The following is a 22,679-nucleotide window of genomic DNA, read 5'->3' as shown; positions in this document are numbered from 1 at the left end:
ATTCAGTCCCACTGCAGACATCTCTGTTACTCACCCATCTGCAGCTGCCTGGGACAGACCTGGCACAGAACTGCCTGGAAAGAAAAGAACATGCAGTTTTGAAGTTAATTAGCCCAAACTCTTTGGTGGATGTTAACTAACAGGTGGCTAAACTGTGAAAGGCAACAACTTGTGCTAGAAAATAACAGAACCAAGCTGTTGTTCTGGGTTGCATGGGGAGTTCCAAGATTCCACTCAGTCTTCACCCATCTCCAGCACAGCCCTTCTTCCCACACTGTTCTCAAAACCACATCTGGCTGCTCCAGCCACGCTTTTGGTGGTTCTGTTCCCAAATCATAGCAAGGAGTTTTATTTCTAGAAGCCTCGTTGCATGACAGAACAGCAGACAGTTCTGTGTTCCAAAGAACAAAGTTCCACAGAGGCTGCAGTGCAGGGGCTCCGCCAGCAGCGCTCACACAGGTCCTCAGCCGAGTCCCACAGGCAGTCACAGTGAGGCTGAGATGTCTGAGTAACTGCAGACTCAGGGCTTGAGAATGCAAACTCGAGATTTCAGCAGGATTTGGTTTCAAAATGAACGCTGCCTCTGCAACTTCCATGATCCTAATGGGTTTTAATTACACAATTACTTAACATTGGTACTTCTACTGCATCCAGAGGCCGACAGCTTTGGCTTAAGCATGTGTGAAACCTCCTGGGCATCACCAGTAATGCTGGTAAGAACTCTGTGCTTGTTAAGGGCTACGTTTTTATCCCCTCTATGTCACAGACAGGCAGAAGTTAAATCCTCAATAGTAGTTCTCAACATGAGACTGTTAAAGTTTATGCCACTTAGGCAGCCCTGAGGTGCTGTCCTGCAGGAAGGCTCTGACCAACACCCGACTCCAACTGATTCACACGGCAGACTGCAGCTGTAAATGCAGGGTAAGGGCAGCCTGTGGCCAAATGTCACACTGTGTGATTCAGTCTGAAATGAGAGCTGACAGAAATGAAACTAGAAGAAAATCCCCAACATCCTACTCAGTGTAAATCCTGGCGAGGATTATTAGCCGTTAAAAAAGAAAATTGGCAGCACAAAGGATGGGAAAATGAAGTCAGATTGGGTCACAAATTAGGCTATTAATCTTCTCACTGGCAGGTGCTGCATTCTGGTGAGTGGTTTAATGACTTTACGGCTTTTAGTCATGGGCATTCTAGTTAAAGCACAAGTTGTGCTGTGTTTTCTTGATTTAAAGATGTCAAGCCTTTGGACTGAAGCCAGAGATGGGAAAATTCATCTCAATATGTCTTTGGAGAATATTCAAAGACATGGAAATGGGTTTTTAAGGAAAGCACATTCCTGGACTAGTCCCAAACATTCCAGGAATAGGCACAGGAAGGAAACTTAGATGTATCTGAAACTTCCAATACCCTCCAGACCAATTAGTGTAAGGCTATGATGTCTGTGCGAAACAGAAACCTCCCTCAGTGCTCAGCTTCATGAAGGATCTAGTAAGTGCTTATAAAATACCACCTGGTTGGGTGGTGGTGATGAGGCAGGTACTGTTCCTCGGATGTAGAGCACTCCTACGTACCTTTAGAGACCTCTGGGTTCTCCTGCAATTGGGAAACATCATCATGCTGCTCTGTGGCAGAGTGTTCAAGGCCAAGGACATGCTTGTTGAGCTCAGGGCTGAGATCATCATTCCCTCCTTCAAGCTGTTTGTCCTCAGAACGTGGCATACCTGGATCCCTGGGCACATCCACACTGACAGTGTCTGAAGGGCCTTCAGCTGTATGTTCTGTCTGCTCTCCCAGGGACCCTGCTTCCCCATCCGGGATGGATTCCTTCATTGTAACAGGATCAGTAATATCTGCATCCAAGTTACTCTCATTTGCACTTAGCAAACCGCTCTGCAAACCCTGGCAGAGTTGGTCACCATCTTGAAGGCCATCATTTTGAGTCCTGCATCTCTTCCTTGGCGGTTCTCCATCACTGGGATGGTTTGTGTCTTCTCCCAGCTGCTCCTCCTCTCCTGAACATTCCTCTCCCTTCTTTGCTGCTGCCAGCAGGCAGTCCTGCTGCACCTCTGAGAGGGCTGTGTCAGCACACTGCTGACCAGAATCTTCGGGTTTATTCATTGGACACACTGAATGCAATAGCCACGGCTTGGCAAACACGATTGCAACCAGTCTTATGCTATTGCCTCCTACTTCTAAAACCTGCTGCATTTCAATCAGGTCCTATGGAAAACGAAACAAGAATTATCTCAGGAAGTTACACTGGAAAAATGTCAGTATAACCAAGTACTGTGGAACTGCCATCTTTAACTAGCAGCAAAGAAAGACAAATGGCTTAGTGGGATTTCAGTTTTATGCTCCGTTGTGTCCCTTAAGCTGTTCTGAAATTACAGCCCAAAACATTTTTGTTCAGCTTAAATTAATTTAAAATGTAACTGGGAAAGAGTTCTTTCCCCTCCAAAGGTGAATGTTGGTACCTCTGGGCTTCTGAAAAAGTTAATTCTTATCTGTGACTAAGTGTTGCTTTAATTTTTGGCCTTCCTAATTATGAGGCAAGACTGCTATCAGATTATTGCTACGTTAACTCTTGCCTAACAGGAATAGCTTTGTTCACTTTATATTAGCAAATACAACACGCAGCCTAAGAGACCGTTCTGTTCAAGGGGAATACCAGACATGGAGACATTAATGTAAGTCTGCTAAACCACCTGAATGTACTGCTGCAGGTTCCTGGTGCGTGCAGGTTCCTCCTCTTCATAGCTGCAGAACTGTTTGCCCAGCTCAGCTTTGCAAACCCCAAAGTGGGAAGCAGCCTCTATTGCATTACGGACCTCCAGCACAGCAGCTACATCTCTGGGATTGTAGCCATAGCGTTCTGTGCACTCACGAAGAAACTGATCAACGTTATAATTCTCTTCTTGGATTTTTATCAGCCTGGTAAAAGTTTTGGGAAGGGAGGAGACTCCCACAGCCATGTTGTCAAGCGGAGAAGAAACTGAAAAATCAAACGACAAACAAATGGTTAAGCAGAGATGCACTGTTACCATGCAACACACTATGGAAAGATAAATATTCAGACACAGATCAGAGGTGCTCTGGACCGTTCTGATTAAAAACAGAGCTCAGCTTTCCATGTTCGTTACTGCAGCTTCCTTCCTCCTCACATATTTGTGGCTGACAAGGCCTGCAGAAGCAGGCTTTAATGGAGTTTATCCAGCTGTTTTAATGAGCTTACTCGCTTATCAAAGTGAAGTATCACTGAAAGGCAGTGTAACCTGCTGGTATTCCCTGACACTGGGCCAGCTGAGCTTTAAGTTAATGAGGGAATCATCTTTTTTGAATGAACAGCCTAGGGAAAGGAAAGGCTATGGAAAACCTTACTGGAAAATCTGAAGCAGCTGATCTATGGCAAAGCTGTTGGCCAAATGTGAGATAGCCTCCAAATTCACAATGCCTCCGTACATCCACTAAGCATAATGAGCATCTTTGTGTCTGGGGACAGGTCCACCACTGCACCAAAACTGCCCCCCATCCTGAATATTATACAGAGTATTCAGAAGCTGAACCTAAGACCTTTCATTCTGCCCTGGATAATTAGAGGTCAGTTTTGGCAGTGTTCCTATCTACTCTCTGCCCTTTTACCTGCAGGCTGCCCTTACATCATGCACTGACAGGCATTTATGTGACAGCTGCACTTCTTTCACAGCCAAGGAAAAATGAGAACAACTGTAACGAGCTGTTAGCTCAGCAGACCTGGAGCCATGCATAACAGAGATAGGAGAAATAATTTCTATTTTATCTCTATCACAAACATAACAGGAAAGGACAGGGACAGCTCTATCCCACTATAGAGCCCAACTACTAAAGTCTTTCCTGGATGCATTTGCATTACAGCACAAAGGAAGATGATCTTCAAGAAGGAATGGTGTTGATACACTGCAAATATTCAAGCTTTAAATATTTATCAAAATGTTCAATCTCTGGCCTTTCAGCCACAGTAATTAAACACCACTATTTCAGGCACTTTGAGAGACAAATCAATGTGAATTTCTGTTCAAGGAAGCCCTGGATGGTTTTTTTTTTCCCTCTTTACACAGGTGAAAGCCTGGGTGTAACATGGGATAGTATTTTAAGTTACACTGCAGGGACTGGCAAGCTTCCTGGAGGAGGAAAAACAGAGCAGAGGACAAAAGAGGTTTTGTTCAAATCAGAAAACACGTGAACCAAGGGACCATCTGTCCTGCTCCAACACATCTGTGCACATCAGGCCAGACAGAAACCAACCTGGAGAGCTGAGTCTTCCTGGGAGTGGAGTACAGCGCAGCTTCACCTTCACCTGGCAGGAGTTGACCACGATGTTGTCACTGGGACTCAGATTGCGTGTGCTGACAATTCCAGGGGCATAGTAGCCTCTCATCAGTAAGTAATTGGTATGAGATGCTTGACGAGCTTTTACTTCGATCCTCCGTTTGCCTCCAGAGCTGTCATCTAAGTCGTCGTCCTCCTCCTCCTCCTCCTCAAGTCCGTCTTTTCCCAAACTATGGCAAACAGAGGCATTGTTTGGTATTCTTTCCCCCCTCAAAATAAAACAGTGACTCATTACGCTGAGCAAAGCCAGAACATGTGCTGTTCTGCATCCCAGCAGTTAGTCACCAGCAGCTGCAGTATGCACAGCACTGAGAGCAAGCAATGAGAGAAAGCAAAATGCAGCAAAGGTCTGCAGAAAAGAAAATGCTTTCTTCTTTTAAGCATCTTCAAAGGAACCCAAAATAGCTTACAGTGCTGAATCTCTCTGGTTCAGAGGCTTCACCATGAGGGAACACCTGTCAGAGCACAAAGGCTGAGGCCATAAAGGTCTCACGCAGGATGGACATGAGATGTGACTGTCACATCCAGCAGGACTTATTTTTAATGGAAAAAAAGGAGAAAACATTGCAGAATAAACACTTCAGATACTTGGGAAAAAAAAAGAAAAATTAACTGCAGATGATAGATTTCCCAACAACAAATTTAGTCACATCAACACTACCAAATTCCAGGACAGGAAAAGAGCCACTGTGGGTATAGGTAAAGCAGGTAAGGCTCTGAACAACCTGATGCAACTCTGAGGTTGTCATTGGTTTAAGCAGGTTATGCCAGAGACAACGAAAGTATCCTTCCAACCTTCTGTAAGATGACTTATAACTGTTAGTATCTTCTCTTGAAACACATTTTGGAACAAGGCTACAGCCACTGGTCATCTTAGGATGCATGAGCAGGCACACCTGCATACCACAGTGTTATGAGCACAGACCTACCAGCCACAGCATGGCACTTGTTTCTTGATCTACAGTTCAGTGCAGAGGAAAGGAATGAGAAGAACACAGACCTGGGTAGCACACAAGAGGTGCTGCTGACAGAACCAAGGCTGCTCATCTTAAAGAGCAGCAGGTTATGGGAGGAGGACTGTGATAAACATCTTCAAAGAGGTAAAAAGCTGCTCTAAAGAGAAAGGGAACAATTTCCCATGTATACTGGCAATTTAATAGGAAGCAACAGATTCAGCACAGCAAGAGATCTTAGTTGCACTCTGACAAAACACGTGATTGTAAGGATAACTATTCACAGGATTGGACTGCCTATGGAAGGAAATTGATTTTAGTGGTATTCATTAATGCAGGTTTAAAAAAACACAAATAAATCAAAGAAGGAGCCACACACAGAACAAATATCACAGAGCCAAGTTTCATGGATAAAACTGAAACCTTGTTGCTGCTAAATCTTTGTCAGCCCTTGAAATGGGAGGTTCCAATGTTGATGAAAATACTGAAATGGCACACACTGCTCTCATTACTGCGTTAGCTCTGATGGCAGGGAAGTGCCTGGCAATTTAAATGTCACACAGGTGAAGGCAAATGTAGTCCAGAGCTGTAATGATGGGCACTAAGTACAGCACCACTAAGTCTATGGAAAGGTCCCTCAGAAATAGAAATCTAAGCAGTATCACAGTGAAACACGCCATGACACAAAGCAGAAAGCAGTAATGGTCCCCGATTTCATTCAAGTTATCCCCAATCCTAATCTGCTAATAAAAGCAAGTGTTTACCTTTTTATCACTTCATTTTCCACCATAGTGCTGTCCACCACAACTATCTGCTCTGGGATTCTCACATTCACAGAGACAAGTCCCAGGGAGAACAAGGAAAGCATTGCCACGCAGTGACCACCAGGTCCTTCCATAGGAAACGTAATCATGCCTTCTGATTCTTTGCTTTCTTGATCTTTAAACAAGAAGCTATCTGGCTGGTCGGATTTTCCTGTATCTTTGAGCTTCTGGAGGAACTGAAAGGACTCTGTACAAATGGTACTGGGGAACCGCCAGGTGAAAACTCTGGGAGGAAAGAAACAACCCAAAATCAGAACACAAATCTGTCATCTCTTCAACTTCAGGTCAGGTTCTTCACTGCACACACTTCCCATGCGTTCTCTCTCCCATGCCAGTTCTTCCATGCGCTGACGCAGATGCACGAGCTGACACCCACCTGTAGTAACTCTGGGACAGCTGGTAGGACATGGCTACGAAAGGCAGAGCCCGGCTCTTCTTTGGGCCCAGCGTATGGTTCACACGGCGCCGGTTGACCAGGCTTCTCTTCTGGCACTCCAGGAAGGCCTTCACAAGGATGTCATCCCGGTACTCGCGGTACAAACGAAACGTCTGCAGAAACACCAATGTGCGAGGCAGCGTTAGCTCTGAATCCACAGCTGGGTCTCCTTACTTGAGGTTCATATTAACTGACTGAACACAGAGCTGTAAATGACACACACAAATTCATTCAACTCATCAGTTATTTCTCTTATTGGCTTCCAGGCTTTCCGCAGCAGATACCAATTAGAATAACTAAATTCTAGAGAACACTTGGAAGTCAAAATGTGATCAGTCTCCCACTAAGGAGAGATAGGAAAAATACTAATTTGCACCATGTCTGGATAGATTCTTCCCATTGTTTTATCGGGCACCATGCTTCCATGAACTTAACTTCTCAGGCTCCCCTCTTGTGTGCTGCTAAGATACTGAACTCCTTCTGGACTTCTAACTTTATTCTTTGAAATGCTTCACAGAATCACAGAATCACAGAATCACCTGGGTTGGAAGGGACCCCAAGGATCATGTAGTTCCAACCCCCCTGCCTGGCAGGGCCACCAAACATACACATTCAGATCAGGTTGCCCAGGACCCCGTCCAACCTGGCCTTGAACACGTCCAAGGACGGGGCATCCACAACCTCCCTGGGCAGCCCGTTCCAGGGCCTAACCACTCTCCTAGTAAAGAACTTCCCCCTAACATCCAACCTAAATCTTCCCTCCTTCAACTTGGATCCATTTCCCCTAGTCCTGCTGTTGTCAGCCCTTTTGAAGAGTTTACTCCCCTCCTGGGTGTAGGTTCCCTTCAGGTATTGATAGGCTGCAATGAGGTCACCCCGCAGCCTTCTTCAGTGATAGATGATGCATTTTGGTGGCCCTTGGTGCTGGAGGAGAGGCTGACCAACAGCTGTCAGCTGGACACTGGGTCTGTCTTTGTGGTATCTCCTCCAGAGCATAATTCCAGCTGCTCAGGTGGGCACTAAATTGTGACTGGAATGCATATGAAGTTCATTTCATACAGCTTTCAACCTCACATCTTGCAATCTCATCCTCTGAATGAAAGCAACATACTGAAAAGCTGCACAGAATATATAATTTCTTAAAAGCAGAAGAGAGAATTTCACAGAAAGGGTACAAATCAAAGTTTCTGGGTTTCTTGTCTCCCATTTGAAAAAGGTGTGTATCAAGTTAAGGGGAAGCTCTTTTGGTCTGTATGACCAGCAAAGACTGGTCTAGATTTTGTACCTGAAACGACTGGCAAGATTTCATCTGGTTATCTGAGAGTGCCAAAGTGCTCTGTATAAGGTTCTGTAGCACTAGGAAATGAATATCATAGACACTGAAAGAAAAAAGCAAGAGAAAGAACAGTGGTTTTAATCATGATGATTTTTGTGCACGAGGTGCTACTGTTACATCAGCACAACAGGTAAACTGAATCACCTGCTCCTTTGAAATAGATGCCTCAAGGTCTGAGATCACTCCAGCTGAGAATTATGAATGTAAAAGAGCCTATTATATCTCCCTCAACCTTCCACCCTGAATTTCTGGACCAGTCCAAATATCAAAGTTCTCTTTGATAGCATCTCTTCTTAAGGTATAAAAAACTGCTGTCAAAATGGTAACATGACCAGAATTATGGATTACTGTCTAGTTTCAGTTTGGAATATTCAAATGGTAAACATTTATGAGACAAGTATCTCAGGTTTTCAGTGCTGGCTTTGTAAAACACCCCACACACCAGAATCCTAACCCTAGGAGACAGCCTAGGTACCACTGAGAGCTACCTGCAACTACTTCTTCCCCCTCCCATGACTCTTTTATCAAGCAGATCCTACTCAAGTCTTATGCTATGCTTCCAAGAAGTCACATAATTCTCTGATAAGGCTTACACAACTCTCTTTCTTGCCAACACAGGTAACAAACAGCACCTCAGAGATCAGAGAACGGAGCTACTCATGTAGAAAAAGTCTTTTGGGTATAAAATTCTAATTGTTGAGGGCAGGTATAAACACTTCAGTATTTCAATCTCAGTTTTCCTCCTCTGTGCCCAGTGCTTCTGTTTAGGAACAGATACTGCTTTTTAACAGAGGATCTGCATTTGGCTCTGGGAAAAAAAAAATCAGTATTGACCTGTACTGAAAAACACCTCCCTCATGTTCTACAGCTTTCTGCAGAGAGCGTTCTCAGAACTACAGATAATTCTTAAAATACTTCATGCAATGTCAATGCAGTAGAATGATGATACAGGAAATGCAATGGCAAAGGGATCAGCACAACAGGAGGGTTCCACAAAGGACAAGTGCTCTGAAAATCTAGGATAGCAGTGAAATCACCACAAGGTAGAGAACTCCAACCACAGATTCTCCCCCAGTAGCAGTCAGCCCTTAAATGAGGTCTAAAAGAGATGCAGCCAGGCTCCACCCCTTCAGTCTCACAGCTGAATTGACTTTACTTGTGCTCCCAGGTCCTTTCCCAGATGCTCAATCAGTGGTTCAAACCACACACTTTGCAATGTTCTAACTACTTTCTAAGATCTGGGAAGGACTGTAAGTGAAATAAATTTCTTTTGAAGGGCAAAGAAGATTTTGGAGATAAAAATCTGAAAATCTTAATTTCCTAATGGGGAAATTTTAAGGAGGTCATTCCTGCTGTCAGCTCATTCAATCATCAAATCCATGCTAGAAATCCCTGCAGCCTTGCAAGCGTACTTTTCTTCTAAAAAAGTTTTACATTGGAAAAACAACAAACCAACCTTAAACAGCTGAAAGACAAAGTGAATTAGAAGACTACAGATATGCCTTTGTAGTAGAAATGCTAAGTCATGTCCTGAAGCAGTGATGGAGCACCTGGGGGGAAGGCAGGGCCAACCCAGGGGAGCTCAGGTGCATGCAGTGCACTGAGTAACCAGAAGGGGTTGAGCCAGGAGCCACCCCTTCCCAGACCTCATTTAAAGGCTGGCAGTGGAGGTGGGAGGTTTCTCACTAGAGATCTCTGTGTACAGGAGACCCTTCAAAGATAAGTAGATTTTCTTTTTTTGCTTTGGTATCCATAGCTACTGTACTGGGGCTTGTTCTCATTTACTGCAGCCTAGACTTGTGCTACCCTGCTATTGTTGCTGTACTTTCCATCATGTTATAGCATTACACTCTTTCATAGATCTGAGGGCTTGGAGTCATAGTGGGGGAAAAAAAAGGTATTGCTGTTCCTTACCTGCTAAGACTGTCTTCTTTTGTGGTTTGGTTTGTGTCTTCTCCAATTGCCATAACTCGAAATCTAATCAAGGGAAAAAAAAGTACTGTAGCAGAAGTAGCGTGAAGCAATGTACCTCGTGCTGATCTCTATTATAAGATCTTTATTTTATATCAACTGTGAAATGCAGAAGTTGACCATTGGTCACTGTAACAATTCTGCTCCAGGAGCTCTCACTGTGTTAGGGAAAAAAACCACACACAGCAGACACTGCAGAATTGTACACACTTGGTATTTTACTGAGATTGTGGCCTTGCAGTTATGATCTACAGCACTTCTGTAACATATGAGGTTAAGAGAGGGTATCAATAATGCATGTGTGTGCTCTGAACTGCCCACGCTGTCTGCCCATGTAGAGTCAACACCACTGTCACTAAAATACCTGGCAAAGAGCTCTTGCAAAGTATCAGGAATCTCCAACTTGGGGTTTCCCAGAGTTGAACTGAATTTTGCTTTCAGTCTTTCCACAAACTGCTTGAACTCTGCTGCACAAACCTTTAAAAGCAAGAGGAAAAACGTTACCAATCCCCATTTCTCAGGGCAGGGAAAGGTGCTCTACTTCTGAAGTGCTCATAGAAGAATGCAGTAGAAATAGCAAGTGTTGAATTATCAAGTCAGAGAAACAGTCCAACAGACAATAGTACGTAACAGCTTTTCAACTTGAAGTTGAGACTGATTTAAGCCCATTAGAAGCTCAAAACTTTTAACTAATCAAATCAAGCATCATAAATTGTGCCTACAATCCTGCATTTACCCATACATGCAGAGACAGTATTTCAGCAGGCAATTGGATTAAAAATATTATGTTCCTAAGCAAAAATGTTGTTTTCTTCAGGTAAAAAGGAGGCAGAGAGGATTAAAAAAATAATCAGTGCACATGGATGCTCAGTTGTGGGTACTGAGAAACAAACACACTGAAAAAATGTGGGTTTTGGTGCCTTGTTGATGTGTCTTTGGAAGGCTGTCCGTGTCCATCTCACTGCAAAAACAGCCATGATGCTGCACTTCTACAATGATGCTGTTTTTAAACATAGTAAAGAGTACAAGGGAGAGATAAGGAAGCAAATCACAGTAATTGAAACAGGGCAAGTACTCAGTAACACAAGCTACTTCAGCACTCTGTGACCTTTCAGATTGTTTCCCTCCTACCTGTGGTTCTTCGTAGTTATTTTCCCTATTCATGAATTCATCAATGAGGGCTTTATCTTGGTAAACCTCAGCAAGGCAAACTCTGCAGTAGATAAAATTGAAGGTGTCACTGGTTGAAGCTTTCTCAATTTGTTACTGCTCAGAGAAAATAACTTCAGTTGAAAAACACAATGAATGGAAATATTCTGCCTAACTTGTCAGCATCCCATCATCAATGCAATCAAACCAAGTGCTCATTTTGTTACTTCATTACTTACATGGAAGTGTAAGAGAGCCACCTCTCACTAGTCTTTCATATCCCTACACCTCCAGTAAGAGCTACCTGACAATCACATTGATAACCCAAATCAGATTCAACTAGTTCTGCACGCATCTGTCTGGCTGAAGATTAGCAGGCAGTAGAACTACATGCTGTTTGATATGTTTCACATATCAATGTTTCACTTTTTTTTCCTAGCTTGGAAAAAAAAGCAGCGACAAACACTTCTAAGCACCTATCAAGACACAAAATCTGTGATTTCCTTTCATGGTTTTGTGGAATTTCTACCTTAAGAACAAAGGTGCAATTGCAATGGATCAAGCCAAATTTTCATTTCAGACAGTGTCCTCTTGTAACAGACACCAATGGGACAAAATGGAAAGATGGATGAAGAGGTGGTGCACAGAGTAACACCCTGACACTTCTGTCAAGGAGTTCTAAACTCAGCTGTGTTGCATTGAAAACCACCACAGCTTGGAAACTGCTGGCTGTGGTTTTTATGTGGTGGACCCAGTTCTTATGTTGGTTAAGTAATTGTTCTCCCTCCCCTTAATAGCACAAATATATTACATTATTTGATGGCTCTTTCATATCTCCCCTTAGTTCTCTTTTTCAGCCACATGAATAAGTTCATTCAGCCAATCTTTTTATACAATCCATTTCTATCTGATTGTGCCTTTCACTTAGCTCTGATTTTTCAATTTTATGGCATCGTTCTTGGAAGTTATGGGAGAGGGAATAGTAAGTAGAGCACCAGCTGAGATGAGAGGTGTGCAGGACTCTGGAGATGCAGTTGCACGATAGATTCATTTATAGCCACATGCTATTTCCTGTACTGTTCTTTATGCCTTTGATAAACCCTTCCCAGTGAAAGGACAGGTTTGATAGCACTCTGCATGCAGAAAATTAGGAGTTTATATTCCCATGAAACAAGACATAGACATGGGGGAAACGTGGCCCTTAATTTCAGGAGAATTTAGCTTATACTGAGAATGTAGACAGAAACCTCCTTACTTGTAGTTAAGATAGGTCTGGGGATTTCTGACAATGTAACGAGCCCTTCTTCCAACAGAGTGGGAAGTTTTATCGAGGGACTCCTCAAAACTGGCATGCATGATATCCCGAACTACTTGCCATGGAACAAAGGGCCCTTTTACCTACAAAGAACGAAAACACTGAGAGTTAAACCTCAGCTTTTATGGACACAAGTGATGGTTGTGAACCAGAAGGTTTCCAAGCACCAAAGAAATGTGTTCAGTACACAGACATACAACAGAGGTGCTGGTGAATACCTTTGCATTTAGCACATGACTGGCAATTCGGCACAGCATGAGTAAGACGTCCTCCTGCACAGTCCAGGTGACCCGCAGACGTGTCATTCTCTGCAGGGCACTCTGGTCAGCTTCATCGTGGTAACGCAGCCTTTTGCTTTTTTCTACAGGTTTTTCTTCTAACAAATCAAGAAAAAGATAACTCAGCACTGCATATTTCAGTGAATTCAAACTTCCACCACGGGCAATCACAGAATGGCTTGTGTTGAAAAGGACTTTAAAGACCATCTAGTTGCAGCCCCCTGCTGTGGGTAGGGCTGCCAACCACCAGACCAGGCTGCCCAGAGTCACATCCAGCCTAGCCTTGAATGCCTTCAATATAAAAGCTATGTGCAGCTCCAAGGACAGAAGCCAAAACTAGAGAATTACTGGGCTAAACATGCCCTCACTGCTTAGATAGAAAATCAGCTTCAATCTTGGGATAAATGGGCTAAAGAATTCCACAGAACTTGACTGGTATATGCATGGTAAATGGTTATAATGTGCAAATTGTACAACAAGCAGGTGCTTTGAGCAGAACAACAATTTTCTTTCCCCAGATCTCATTTTATTTTAATTTACACTGAATTTTTCTTAGGACTAGGTGCTGCTTCAGAGTAGGAAATAGAATAACTTGCCTTCAAAAGATATCTGAGGAATAAAAAAGGTGCAAACAATGGTTCTTGTCACTATAAGCACAATACAGCACGAATTTTCAAGTTGTAGGAGGAAAAGGTGCTCATTATGACAAGGATGAAAACGGAAAGCAACAGCTGGGCTTTCAGTTCTCACCAATAACTTGAATCACAGAATGGCCAGGGTTGGAAGGAACCTCGAGGATCATGAATCTCCAACCCCCTGCCACATGCAGGGCCACCAACCTCCCCATTCAATACCAGCCCAGGCTGCCCAGGGCCCCATCCAACCTTGAACACCTCCAGGGATGGATGGGGCATCCACAGCCTCTCTGGGCAGCTGTTCCAGCACCTCGCCACTCTCTCTGTAAAGAATTTCCCTCTGACATCCCAGCCAATTCAGATGATAAGAGCTTTCTCTACTGTTGCTGTCTTTTTTTTATTTATCTCAACCTCATTAAGATTAAAGTAAGATAGAATGTCTGATAGGAAGAAATTTTCTTAACTACAATCTTTGTTTTGTTTTTTTTTCCTTTTGTACTGCTTTGTCAGCCTTGGTTCTGTCATTCAAAAGTGAAAAACTGATTGTATCAGGGTAGCTTATTGTGAGATACAACCTCTGAAACAAGGAGCAGTCTAGCTATGCACAGACATGCAATGGATTAAATGATGTTTATCTGTCTGGATGTGAATTCCTAAGAGGACGATGAGGATTATAGGACTAGGAACAATTCCAAAGTTGAGATTGTAAGAATGAAAACTCAGATCAGGAAGAACTACACAGCAACAGTCGAGGAAGTGAATGCATTAATACCTTGTCCAGAAATGAGAAAACAAGCCTGTAGGTAGCAAACAGATTACCTGAAGATTCTTAATGGTATGATGCTCTAAGCCAGCTGTCTGACATGTTATTAAATTGCAATAAGTTCATCTGCCTGAGGCACAATTAGAATTTCTTTAGCATTTATAGAAGCACAATCAGGATTCACACACATGTTAACAGCTCAAGCAAGCTTCTGGACCTTTTCTCTACAAGTGGCAAACCAGAGAGCTGGCCTGTAAATTTCCATTTTGCACACTGTCACCTCACCTTTACTAAAGGGAACCACATTAAGCAGAGGCATCAAAAAGAATGCTTCCTCTTGGTGGTATGTGCTGGTTACTTACCTTTCTTCTTCTTCTTTGTTGTCTTTCCTGTATCTTTCTTAAGCCTCTTCCTCTTTTGGTTCTTTCCACCTCTCACTCGTTTGTTTCGATCCTGCGTAGCTTCCTGACTTATTTCAATACATTCCTTTTTCTGGACAACAGACTCAGGTCCTACCTTTGGTTCTCCCAAAATGTTAATTTTATTACCTAAGATGACACGTGATTGAGGTAATGAATCTTTATAGCAATTACATTCTGCAATACTAAGGTATAAAAAGCAAGTGCCAGTTTCTCTGTATTTAAAGACAGAAGCTCTTTCCAACGTGCCCTTTTCATTCAACATGGTATTTCAGCCTACTTCTCAGCAGCTTACATTGAATAAAATCCCACTTAAATACGGAATTATCAAGTTATTAAGTCTCCAGCACAATGAAAAAGCACAAGGGAACTGAACTGAGCTTTTATATTCAACCTGAAGCATTTTTTCCTACTTAACTTAGATATAAGGCTACACAATTTTAACAGTACGTTTTCTTTTTGAGTCCCTCTGGACGATCTGCAAACTGCACATTACAAAAGACAAAATACTGTTCCTGATATTCAGTAACAGAAAAGGAAATTATTTTCTTATTGATTATAATGCCCCAGGAGCAACCTAGGTTACTGCAAGGAGATGGAAATAACCCATGCAATCGATATGGAGTGTGACAAAGTCACTGAGTCAGTACATTACAGCCCCACCAGCATCACCACCTTACCTCCAGTACTGAGTGGAAGAGGGTGTTTGGTCAGGAAGGTTTGGAGTCTTACTGTCAGTCTGTTCTCAGAAACTGTATTTTCCTAGAACAATACATCTTTTAAAAAGTTGATATGCAAAAGGAGTGCAGCAGTGTTATCATCACCATAAATAATTCCTTTGAGCAGTATAAGTAAGTTTTCAGGATAAACCACAGAAAGATCTATGGCTACGATGAAGAATTCATTTGTCCTCTTACTACCACATGTTTGAATGGCTCTAGTTTTATTCTAAGATGACCACTTGATTATGAAGGTTTGAATTTCAGTAAATCACTTGCTGTAATTATTAGGGAGCTTAAAGTCTTTACGAGGAAGTAGTGGCACGCAGTAGGTCTTTGAAACTTTTCACTACATGAAGTTGTGGATACTGAAGATCTAAACATGTCCAAAAATCAATTGCACAAGCTAATGCTGGATGAAAAGTCCATGAAATCAGAAAGGCCTCAAGCCCCACTTGCAGTATTCCAGCACTGTCTGCTCAGAACATCAATTTAGGGAGATCATACTATAGATATCCCTTCCTCCTACATCCTTTCCAATCAAACTTTTATTGGCAGCCATCAGAGACAGGACATTAGCCAGAGCTGTGATGGCCATTTGTATGGGCTGGGCTTTCCAGTATTATTTTATTATGGACTGAAAACAATCCTGCAGAGGACCTGGGAGCACTGGTGGATGAAAACATGCCATAAACTGGCAATGTGTGCTCGTGGCCCAGAATGCAACATTTTGCAATCAGTGTCTCAATCCTTAAGTGAACAAAAATCTGCAACAATCACTGAAGTATGAGATGGTACCTTCTTAGTTTTATTGATGATGTAGCTTGTCCAGATCCAGTTGCGTTTTAAATGCCCGTAAAAGCTGGAATCCAGACCTGCAGCTCCTAGCCCATCCCCAGGGATAGTTCCATCATCAACCACTTCTCGGCTGCCTCTAAGAGACAGAGTAACAAAACAGTGATTATTTGGTAAAAGCAGCTGAGAAAGCATTCCCCAAGTCATGTGTGTGCAGAGCTCACCTCTTACCTTCCCTCTGGTTTGGAAAGAAGGGGACAAAAAGCTACCTCCCTCTTTTAACTCTCTTCCAGAAGTAGAGTAACAGTAAGGCTTTTCATTAAGCATTCATGCCTGATATTTAATGTTTAAAAACGATACTTGAATCACTTTCATTACAGTTAACTAAGTTCCAATGGTCACATCATACGTAATTGTTATCATTCTTAGCACAGAAATACTGACAACACCTGCTCAGATGAGAAACTCTCTCAGGACACAAAAGGCTACTATGAAAATATGGATTCAGTCAAGCTTTTTGTTCATGAAAACGTTACGCCATTCATCAGATCCAAAATGTGGTGTTGCAGCTACTTCCAGTCAAAACCAAGATATCCCATTGCAAGAGATTTGTTACCATGTAACATGCTGAAAAGTGGGCTGGTAACGTAAAAACAAGGAACTTGTCCATCAAATGGTAATGAGTGACACAAGCATGAAGCAGACATACGTGGTGTATTCCAACATTGCACATTTCCGTTCCAGATTGTGTTTATCCACTGCTGACTGCTGCTCCATTGCTAGTGCAGCCTCCTCCTCCTGAGGATTGCTTCTCTTTGAACGAGGGCAGCGGACAACTCCTACACAACACACAAATGGTTTGGACTATCAGGATGAGGAGTTAGGCTTCAATCTAACTTTAATCTGCTTTGCTATGGCAAAGTACTGCTCTGACTGATGGCCCAAACTACACTCATGTCTGAACTGCTTCTCAGTAACACCTGCCACCTCCTTGCAGTCCATGGTGCCCCAGCTAACTCTGAGAACAAAGCACTAAACTAACTCAGTGTCAGCAGGAGCAGAATCTCATCCCTCTATTATGTTTATGTTACACCTGCTGTAGCTGTATGTCCTATTGAAAAAGGACCAAACACGAAAACAAACTGAAAAAGCAAGGCGTAAAACTCCCTTTGCTTCCCAGCTCACTCAGGCTGTTTGCTTGAAGGTTAGGAACACATTATACTCAAGAGAAAATTCTGTTTGAACTGTGGAGGATTATGGCTACTGTTTTCAAAAAGGGTTTTTTCTTTTTACAGCTGGACTGAAATCTAACAGGGCTGTTATCACATTTATTACTTGCAATATAACTGCAATAATTTTTCCTCTAACGTTGCTCTGAAAATATTACGTGTAGAGTTTGTAGTTCTCAACTTTCACAGAGTTAAAAGGACAGAACTCCAAGTTCCAGCTTTTTTTGGTGCAGCAGGGGAGCAGCCATGAGAGCAAAACACTGGCAATTACAGAACAGAGCCTGCATTAAGTTTAAGGAAAAATAGAGCAATCGTGGTATAAACAGAATAAACAGCAAAGGTGGTAAGAAGGCACAGTAATATCATACCCAATGGTGTGTTAAGGCAGACACACTGCAGATCAAACCAGAAGTTCTCCACGTCCTGCATGGTGTTGAGGACATACAAACGTCTCTCAAACGGGCGGCTGCTCTGAGCCAAGTTATAGTGGGGGTCACAGATTGTGGTGTCAACAATCACAGCGTTTCTCTTCATATACACAAACACCTGGTAAATACAGTGTGTTTCAGGCTGATGGAGATCAATGAAATAGCATACCTTACAGAACACAGCGTTTAATACAGTATAGGAATTAGGAATGAACCAGAATTATCTCAGCCTTTGCTGTTTCGAGCCAATACTCCAATACTGTTTAAAGACACCAACGTCCACTGTATTGCATTCTATTTCCAAACCTCCCTTACTAATGATCCAGGAATTTCTCTTGCAGTCTTAGAATGATTTCTTTTCCCCCTTGTGCATGGGACTATTCCAGGTTTCCACAAAGAGTGACTACTTCCCACAGCCTCTCATTTGGAGGCGTATTTACCTATCTTATAAAATGTACATAGGGACTGCCTCTGCCTTTGCATGTGCTCTTTATTTACAAAAAGGATGCTCACGAATGTTCTTATTTTATTATGATAAAGGACTTTATTCTGTGTGTCAGGCATCCAACACCTTAATGAACAAGAATGTGGCACGCTCATTTCTCATAAAATGCTGCCAGTCTGCAAACTGCCAAGCCATTATTTACTGCAACTTTCAGCATTATACATCTGAACAGTATCTTTCCAAAGAAAGTCAAAACAGCCAGAGAAGAAGCAACCTAAAATACGTTGAACTGAAGGTCTGCATGTATGTCTGAAACGTCAGTAGGTATCTACAGTCCCCCAAATCTCGTTCCATTGAGCCAATATCATTAATGGTTAAATTTTCAGAAGATTACCTGATCTTTCTCTTGAAACTTCTCTGTTGGGCCGAACTGTATCAGCCCCATATAACACAACCGTTGGAGGTTTTCTACCACTGAAAAGATGTACCTCCTGCAGCAACATTAGAAGCATTGCAATTAGCATTCATGAAGACAGAAACGATACCAGAAAACATGCAATTTTCAGACAGCAACCTCAACTTTCAGGAGAGCAGCTGCTTTTCTGAAACACCAGGTTTTGGAGTTTCTGAAGCCCTATTTTCTCTGAGTTGTCAGTTCACAGAAAACTTGGAAAGCAGAAAGGTTACAGTTACAGGCCTTAGCTGAAGACAAGTTGATGCTATCCAACACCATTCACTCCCAGGTGACATGCCTGCAGATTTGGAAACATTGCACAAGTCTCCCACCATCCAAATCCATGCCTTTGGCCATGATTTCCTCAGGAAACTGATGTTTGCAACCTTAATGATTCTGTGTGATTCTGATTTTGTGTTAACAAATATGCATTGAAACTAACAGCGCTATTAATTCCATGTACCTAAATGAGTTTCCTTTAATGCTGCTTCCCCTTTACATCTGCCACCTCACCTCTATTTCTGAGCCTTCTAGATGAGGAATGGCAAACAATGGCAGACATGCCAGTCAGAGCACATGAGCAGAAACTGAATGCTACCTACGAGAGGCATGAGCTAAGTAATGTGGCACCTTTTAAAAGATTTATGAAGGACAGCATCGTTTAGACTCTATTAAATTTTGAATTTCACAGCAGTGAGGAGTGTGTTTTGAACAGAAATAACATCCTGCTGATGAGTTATGAAGGACAGTGCCTCCCAGTTCTCAAACACTGCCTGACAGCATGCATGAATGCCATTTATTAGTTTCTTATTACCTTCCATTTGGGAGAGAAAAATAGTTTGGCACGCTACCCTTAGAAGATTGATGATCCTTGTCTTGGGTAACAAAGTTCTCTTTGACACAAACAGGAAATAACTGAGAAAACTGTCAACCACTTGTTTCCTCCCTAGAGGCATTTTCTTTGACTCCCCTGCTCACCTTTTGTAGAGAAGCTGCTGTCGGACTGACCTGGGCAGAAATCTGATCAGTGTGTGCTTTTTTACTGGATCATTCAAAAAGTCTTCCAGACCATCAACCTAAAATTATTTGTTAGTTAATCAAAATACGAAATATAATTGCATTTTAAAGTATCAAGCTTTGATATCATCAGAGCTGTTGATTCAAATATTGTTTACACAAAGGTTACTGCTTTTGTGAAATGGTTAAACGTGATCCATGCGAGTCTATCAGATGGGAGATTCAGGTCACAGAAAGCTCTCTGTAAAATACAAGTTTCAGAATGTGCAGTGTTACACAGCTATCCGTATTTCTCACACAGCTGTTTGAACAGCTAGCTTTTTTGGAAAAGAGACTATCAAGAATTAAAATCTCTACTTTCCACTGCCTAGTTTTGTTCAACAGCCAAGACAATACCTGTTACTGCTCATAGGAACAGCTGAATTGTCAGACTTGAAATGAAACCAATTATGAAAGAACAAAACAATAAAGCACTATACCTTGTAGCTCACTTGCACTATCTGAACAAAGAGTGAGAGAGGCAAGCAGAGAAGAATGTCACTGACAAGAGCCCATCCAAATCCAAACTCTCTGTGAACGGGCAGAGGAGGGACGTAGCGCATCCATGATGTGTCATCCACATACACTGGGAACGAGACAACTGGCTTAGATTCAGATAGCATGAACACAATTCTTACTGCAATTGGAACTGGAAATTTCATTGGTAGAAATCTTTTGGCAGTTCATTGTTTAGTTATCTGAAAATTACCTACTTCATGGATTTTTTCATCCTTTTTTGAAGTGGACTTCTATATTTTTCAGTGTTGGGAAGGACTCTTGAAAAGCATATTTAAGCCTATTAACAGTAAGTCTGCTCTTGTTTCTTTGCTTACAGACACTTTAGAGGATGCCTGAAAGCTGCTAGTACAATAAGTTCCCAATATAATCTGTTCCAATGCTTAACTATCCTGTAATTATATTAAAAACCTAAATATCCCATCCAATTCTTATTCTTCTCTAGTAGTATGAGGAACAGTTTATCAACCAACTCCAATACCTGTTTTCCCTTTAGAAGGCATGCATCCTGTATGACAATTTCTTTTTATACGAGAAACAAAAGGTGGCAACATACTGTACATTAGTATAAGCACAAATTATGCAACTGTGGCCTCAGTGTGGACCTAATAAAACAAAATCTAAACCATGTCTCCAAATTAAGACAATTTGGAATTCAAAACCTGCAAGTTAGAAATAGCAAACCTTCCAGCTTGTTGTCATCCATAATTTAAGCCTATTTTATTTTGTTATGTAAGTCATTAAGAAATAAAGTAGAGCTCTTGCATGATATCCTTTTCAACTTGAGAACAAGTCATTAATCTCTCTCAGTACTTTTCCCAAGCGATTGTGTCCCTACCTTCATGTGTTGCCACTGAAATCATACTGCCAAATGGTTATGGAAATACTACACTGAACCTTGACAAAGCCACAAGGTAGGCCACTTCTTACCTGTTTGATTAGACAATTCTACTTCTGAGTCCTGTGCAGCAATTTCAGGATTTGTCCCAGTCTTCATGATTTGTACGATTCCATCTGCCTGGGCTTCATTCACACTCGGCCTTTGTTTGCTGCCTTTTTTCTTACCATCACCATTTCTTTTTCGGTCTGTTCCATTTAAAGGATGTCCATAAATTAAGTACCAGAGGAACATGTGGACTATTCTTAAACGGGGCATTTTGGGAAGAAAGCCAAGAAAACGCCCGAGTCCTGGAACTGGGAGGAAAGATCAAGTACCAGAAGAATTAAAAAGTGAATTAAAACAGGAGAAATAGCTATCCCTGCAAAACTGATGTGAGGAAAACTGGAAGGCAACAGGGGAAATCAAAGGCATCTCTACAAGAGAAAGAAAAAACCCAACCACTTCTATCTTAGGAGAGCCCAACATCTGAATCGGATTAATAACAAATAGAAAAGCGAAAGATGGGAGCAAACAAAGTTTGCTGTACCTGTAACAGGGTGATAGTTCTTTAGTTGTGTTATGCCCATTTTTTCATCGGTTTTCTCTGCACGACTATTATTTTCATCTTTACATGAGCTCTCTTGTGCATCTCCTGACTCAGGAAATGCCTCTTGCCCCAGGTTTTCTTCCTCACCGTGGTCCTGGGATGATGGTGTCTGGGGAACTTTAACCCTGCATTAAAACCATACAGCACTTTGTTAAAACTTAGGTAAGATATGATTGTCTGCTTCAGTTGGAGAGAGATGGCATCACTGCAGCTGGTAATTAAAAGAAATGCAAGTTTCTTTGCAAAAGGAAGGTCTTGAACACTTACACTGGATAAGAGCACTTTGATAGAAAAAGAGGTCCTTTTATGGGCTTATTTGAAAAGATAAACTGGGTGGTGTAATTTAACATGCACAACACTCTGCTCTCTTGATATGAAATTTCTTTTTTTATTTTAATCTTTTCAGACAAAAGGTAAAGGTGATTTTCATTTGAGAATGCATCGACAGATCCTAAATAATGGACTGGAATATCGATGTAGAGAATTAGCCTCCTTACGAGGCTACCCAGTTGGAGTGGAAATGCTAAGTCATGGCTTGAAGCAGTGATTGAGCACCTGGTGGGAAGGCAGGGCCAAGGGAGCTCAGGTGCATTGAGTGCTCTGATTGATCAGAAGGGCTGGAGCCAGGATCCACGCCTTCCCAGCCCTCATTTAAGGGTTGGCAGTGGAGGTGCTGGTCTCTCGCTGGAGATCTCTGCATACCTGAGGCCTTGCAAAGGTAATTTTCTTCTTTTGTTTCTGCATCTATGGGTATATTCTGTATTTGGACTTATTCTCATTTGGAGCAGCCTATGACTTTGCCACTCTGCCACTACTGCTGTTTTCCATCACATCATAGCATTAGAGTCATATTCCTTCTTTTATGCTTTGTGTCCAAAGTCATGAATATTTTCTACTCTCTGCCTAAATCCCAAATGAAACAGAGTGGGAATTTCTTCCTCACTGATCTCTACATTTCCCATACTTCTCTGTCTGTTGTTGCAGCGAGCTCTAAGTTTCCTCTAAATACTGCACCAAGATTATAGGCCTAACTTAAGTCCCAAATCCACTATTAACCATACAGTTAAGAAGCTTAGTGTTGCCCATAGGAAAGCCCCGTCCTCTGT

The 22,679-nt window shown here is 42.1% G+C and overlaps 1 protein-coding gene across 2 annotated transcripts in view; it reads right to left on the bottom strand.

Annotated features, from left to right (window-relative positions):
* GTF3C1 (general transcription factor IIIC subunit 1) overlaps nucleotides 1-22,679 on the bottom strand; it is a 39,129-nt gene that overhangs the window by 1,382 nt on the left and 15,068 nt on the right. For both annotated transcript variants that reach the window (XM_042864111.1, XM_042864112.1), the window contains exons 14-35: nucleotides 21,514-21,698; nucleotides 21,017-21,280; nucleotides 20,011-20,156; nucleotides 19,493-19,590; nucleotides 18,455-18,551; nucleotides 17,556-17,733; nucleotides 16,668-16,797; nucleotides 15,962-16,097; nucleotides 15,125-15,206; nucleotides 14,388-14,573; nucleotides 12,568-12,725; nucleotides 12,290-12,432; nucleotides 11,017-11,098; nucleotides 10,250-10,362; nucleotides 9,829-9,891; nucleotides 7,864-7,957; nucleotides 6,519-6,691; nucleotides 6,083-6,367; nucleotides 4,282-4,535; nucleotides 2,706-2,992; nucleotides 1,572-2,220; nucleotides 35-74 (exon numbers count right to left, since the gene is read on the bottom strand). In XM_042864111.1, the coding sequence (XP_042720045.1) occupies nucleotides 35-74; nucleotides 1,572-2,220; nucleotides 2,706-2,992; nucleotides 4,282-4,535; nucleotides 6,083-6,367; nucleotides 6,519-6,691; nucleotides 7,864-7,957; nucleotides 9,829-9,891; nucleotides 10,250-10,362; nucleotides 11,017-11,098; nucleotides 12,290-12,432; nucleotides 12,568-12,725; nucleotides 14,388-14,573; nucleotides 15,125-15,206; nucleotides 15,962-16,097; nucleotides 16,668-16,797; nucleotides 17,556-17,733; nucleotides 18,455-18,551; nucleotides 19,493-19,590; nucleotides 20,011-20,156; nucleotides 21,017-21,280; nucleotides 21,514-21,698 (3,843 nt within the window). The remainder of the gene's footprint in view (nucleotides 1-34; nucleotides 75-1,571; nucleotides 2,221-2,705; nucleotides 2,993-4,281; nucleotides 4,536-6,082; nucleotides 6,368-6,518; nucleotides 6,692-7,863; nucleotides 7,958-9,828; nucleotides 9,892-10,249; nucleotides 10,363-11,016; nucleotides 11,099-12,289; nucleotides 12,433-12,567; nucleotides 12,726-14,387; nucleotides 14,574-15,124; nucleotides 15,207-15,961; nucleotides 16,098-16,667; nucleotides 16,798-17,555; nucleotides 17,734-18,454; nucleotides 18,552-19,492; nucleotides 19,591-20,010; nucleotides 20,157-21,016; nucleotides 21,281-21,513; nucleotides 21,699-22,679) is intronic.

The sequence above is a fragment of the Lagopus leucura genome, unplaced genomic scaffold, assembly GCF_019238085.1.
Source record: "Lagopus leucura isolate 7727_CA_CO unplaced genomic scaffold, USGS_WTPT01 Super-Scaffold_760, whole genome shotgun sequence".
Lineage (NCBI taxonomy): Eukaryota > Metazoa > Chordata > Aves > Galliformes > Phasianidae > Lagopus > Lagopus leucura.
The sequence above is the reverse complement of the archived record's forward strand: the minus strand, read 5'-3'. Positions and strand labels throughout refer to the sequence as shown.